Source organism: Macadamia integrifolia, chromosome 11 (assembly GCF_013358625.1).
Source record: "Macadamia integrifolia cultivar HAES 741 chromosome 11, SCU_Mint_v3, whole genome shotgun sequence".
Taxonomy (NCBI): domain Eukaryota; kingdom Viridiplantae; phylum Streptophyta; class Magnoliopsida; order Proteales; family Proteaceae; genus Macadamia; species Macadamia integrifolia.
In genome coordinates, this window is record NC_056567.1 from 7330519 (window position 1) to 7334223 (window position 3705).

Here is a 3705-nt window from a genome sequence, read left to right on the forward strand (position 1 = left end):
AAAAAAAAAAAAAAAAAAAAAAAGGTCAGCCAAAATATGAAATGATTTGAATCTACTTGATCAGTACTGATGTTATATTGGTATCGACTGAGACTGATGTGGACACGGATGGTACTAATGCTTATAAATATGATGGAGAAGAATTTTAGATAGGATAGACCAAAGTTAGATTCTAACAGTAAATGTAGGACTACCACTAATCTAAATATCAATCTACATGCCTTCTGTTTTATTATCCCCATTCCTCTCCACCTCAAGCTTACAGTACTCTCGTGTTTGTGCAGGGTTATCTTTGGCATGCTAGTCTCCTTACCCGTAACTCTACTCTACTACATATTGCTTGGCCTATGAAATAGATAAAGAGATCAGGTACACAAGTATTGAATAAGGCATGTGGGATCAACCTAAAGTGTAATAGATGTGTACTTGTTGGTCCCATTTGGTGATAGATTTCATCTCTGATGACAAGCAAAGGTTTCCTGTTCTTGTCAATTTTATCCAACATCTCACATGTTGGATTACAGGCACCATTATCATCCATCATTGATGCTCATAAGGTCTATGGGTTCATTAAAGTTAATGGGTTCACTAAGCTTAATGGGTTCATTAAGCCTAAAACAATCAAATGACATGCTTAGCATGATTAAAGAAAAATATTTGTTAACTTTTTTTTTTTTTTAAGATTTTCTTGGTAACTAAAAACACTGGGATTTCAAGCTCTAGTTAGCATTTTTTTTTTTTTTTTTTGGTAGAAAGGTGAGCATGTATTGATACATATAGGTTAGTGGTAGCCGAAAGGAAATGAATTATCATGGCTTATGATTAAGGTTGGAGAATATTTTCTTGTGGGTATGGAGAGTGAAAATGAAGTTTAATGGAAGAGAAGATTTGACTTAAGAAAGGCAAGGGAAAAATTATTTGATTGTCACTTTCTTTAGTTTTGTGTTTTCTTGTTTCCTCTTTTCTAATAAATCTTTATACAATGAAAATCTAAATTCTATGGTCTTCGCCATTAAGTCTTACAAAAAAGGAAAAGTTGCTTCCTCTTTTCCATGCTTTTAGTAGATAAAAGGAGAGCTCCTTTCATGATCATTCGTTTTTTTGCTTCCTTGGTGAAGTTGAATGATGATTCCAAAAGGAGAAAAGATAGAGAGACAACCCAATTCATTTTGTCTAATGACTTTTAATTTCACTAAAGCTTTTGAGATTACATAGGAAAGCATCTATGACTTAAGAGGACTTTCTAAGCAAAGGAGCCCTCTAATCTATTATTACAAAAGAAGAAAGACTAAACCTTGTTTTGTAAGAATTGACCAAATATTAATCCTTTTTTTTTCCTCTCTCTCTCTCTCTCTCTCTCTCTCTCTCAATTGGAGCATATTCCAATAGGTCATTGGATACTACCACTAGGACCGGCCATTAGTTGCAACAAAATTGCCATTGTAGATTTGCCATTGATGGGCCGTACAATTGTTAGTCTAGGTCTCATTGGGTATCATAATGTAGGGTTCCCTTGGAGCTGTCAAAAAGAAGCTAGATGTGTGACATTCAACATTTAAGGATCCCTTGTAGCTTATATTTCTAGAGTCAAGTTTTCCTTCACCTATTGTGAAGATAGAATTCTTACCTCCTAAAAAAAGGGTGAAGATAGAACCTCTCATTTCACTAGATTTTACCATTGGATTGAACTTTCTGGAAGGCATTGGACCTTCATTTATTGGGCTGAGGGTTAATGATGGGAATAGTTGTCCCAAAAGGTTTTAGAGCTAACATAATCAATACTCGTTCTAGTTGAGAATGCATTGATCAATGGAGATGGAGAGAAGAATTTGATTTTGGTTCTATCTTGTTTGAATAGAATAGGTTGGAGATTTTGGGGTAACGTCTCTAATAGTGCTCAGTTGGATAGTTTGGATTCCTCTAGAATTGAATCCAATTTTTTTCATAGAAGGATTGGCTTAAGGGTTGATTTGATCATTCTGACATGGATAGATAAAACTAAAGACTAATCACATGTTAAATTTTGATGAACCATCTCAATATTCTTATTATTCTTCCTGTGTTGGTGGATTTTCTTTCTAACTTTGTTTTTAATGTGTCAGCCAACTCTATCTGAGCACCAATTTCACTTAAAACAGATTTTAACTAGAGAACCAGGTCTCCATATAAACGGGCAATCTTGGACTGTATTTGGTACTCATTATTGTAATAGATTATGGGCCTATAATGCATTCTGAAGTGAAAAATATAATGATTCGAATTTTAGAATGCTTCCAGGCCTAAAATCTATTCCGAGAATACATACCATATACAATCTTGATATAGCCCGGTTAGACTGGTCACTCTTATCCAATTTCACTCCCTCCCTCTTTTTTTTTTTGAAATGGTAGTAACTCCCCCCTCTTCTCTTGGCCTAAGTGAAGACGAGCTGTTTTCTATTGGGCTGCCAATTTATATGTTCGGTTTCAGAATGGTTTCCACTTTCTTTTTCTTGTTTGTGGCAACTCAAATGCTGGCCCCAAATCTGATTCTACACTATGGGGTGGCAACCCTTGGCCAAGCGGCCTAGGCCTACCCAAAACTGGCCTGATCCTGTTCTTGGGGGAATTGGCCTACCAACATAATTATTTAATGGACTCTGCTCAACGAGCTCATATTAACCCTCAATTATTAATATATGGGCTGAATTTACGGCTGGGGCCTGGGCCTCATGGGTTAATATATATCACCTCAGCCCCAAGGCCCTCAACCCCAGCCCCACTCAGTGTGAGCAACTGAGTGACAGTCGCCCATCAAAGGGATGTTTAGCATCCTGTTCCTCTGAAAGTTATTTAAGATTTTTTGCTCTTTTGTTCTCTTGATTACTTGGGAATTGAAAATAAATTAAAAAAATGATTAATCCCTCTGTAACCATTTATGGAGAGTGATTATCAAGACGCTCCCAACCCAAGACTTTCTTCGGTTAAGACAAATCTCCTTCCCTAATTACTCTTACCAATTTGGTTGGAATGAGGTAGAGGATGTTCGTCACTTGAGCTTTGGATGTACTTTCTCTACAAAGATATGGAAAGGGATCCTAAGGAAGTGCTGTGAAGTGTTGGAACAGTAGAAGAAGGATTTGGGAGAAAGACTGAGAGTAGAAATAGGTCACGAGAATGTTGAAAGGAAATTCATCGATTCAATGGGCAAGCCTGCGTTTGGTGCAACTATCTATCATATTTGGAGGAGAGGAGCATTAGATTTTGGGCTCAAAAGCCTGGAAATCTTCAATATATTTGGGACTCAAAACTCCTTTGATGTCTGGGGAAAGCTTCACTCTCTCAAAGTCTCTCTCTCATTGACGCTTCCAAGAATAGAAACATTGTTAATTCTTGGGACCCTCCTCATTGATTCATGACCCCTCCTAATGATGGTGTATATATGGTTGGTTAGTTTTTTCCTTTCTTTGTGATTCTTTCTCTTTCTTTTTCGGACAAATTTTCCTACAACTCGGGTAGTAGGAACAATTTTTCTAATTACCCGTAATTGCAAGTACCAAATAAAATTCTGCTTCAATTAAAAGGGGTATTTTGAAAAATACTAAAATCTAAGAGGGTTTTGTGAACCCGTTACCCAGAAGGGAGGGGTATTATTCTATTTTGACACATGCGGACATAAAGAATTTTCTTTCTTTACGTTTTCTAAGGGAGAGAAGGGGGGGGGGGG

At 36.8% G+C, this 3705-nt stretch overlaps 1 protein-coding gene across 1 annotated transcript in view; it reads left to right on the forward strand.

Annotated features, from left to right (window-relative positions):
• The window catches only part of LOC122094319 (auxin efflux carrier component 6), a 6053-nt gene extending 5500 nt beyond the window's left edge, over window positions 1-553 (forward strand). Inside the window, exon 7 of the mRNA XM_042665089.1 lies at window positions 285-553. Coding sequence (XP_042521023.1) covers window positions 285-351 — 67 coding nt within the window. The 3' untranslated portion in view covers window positions 352-553. The remainder of the gene's footprint in view (window positions 1-284) is intronic.
• Window positions 554-3705: the final 3152 nt, after the last annotated feature.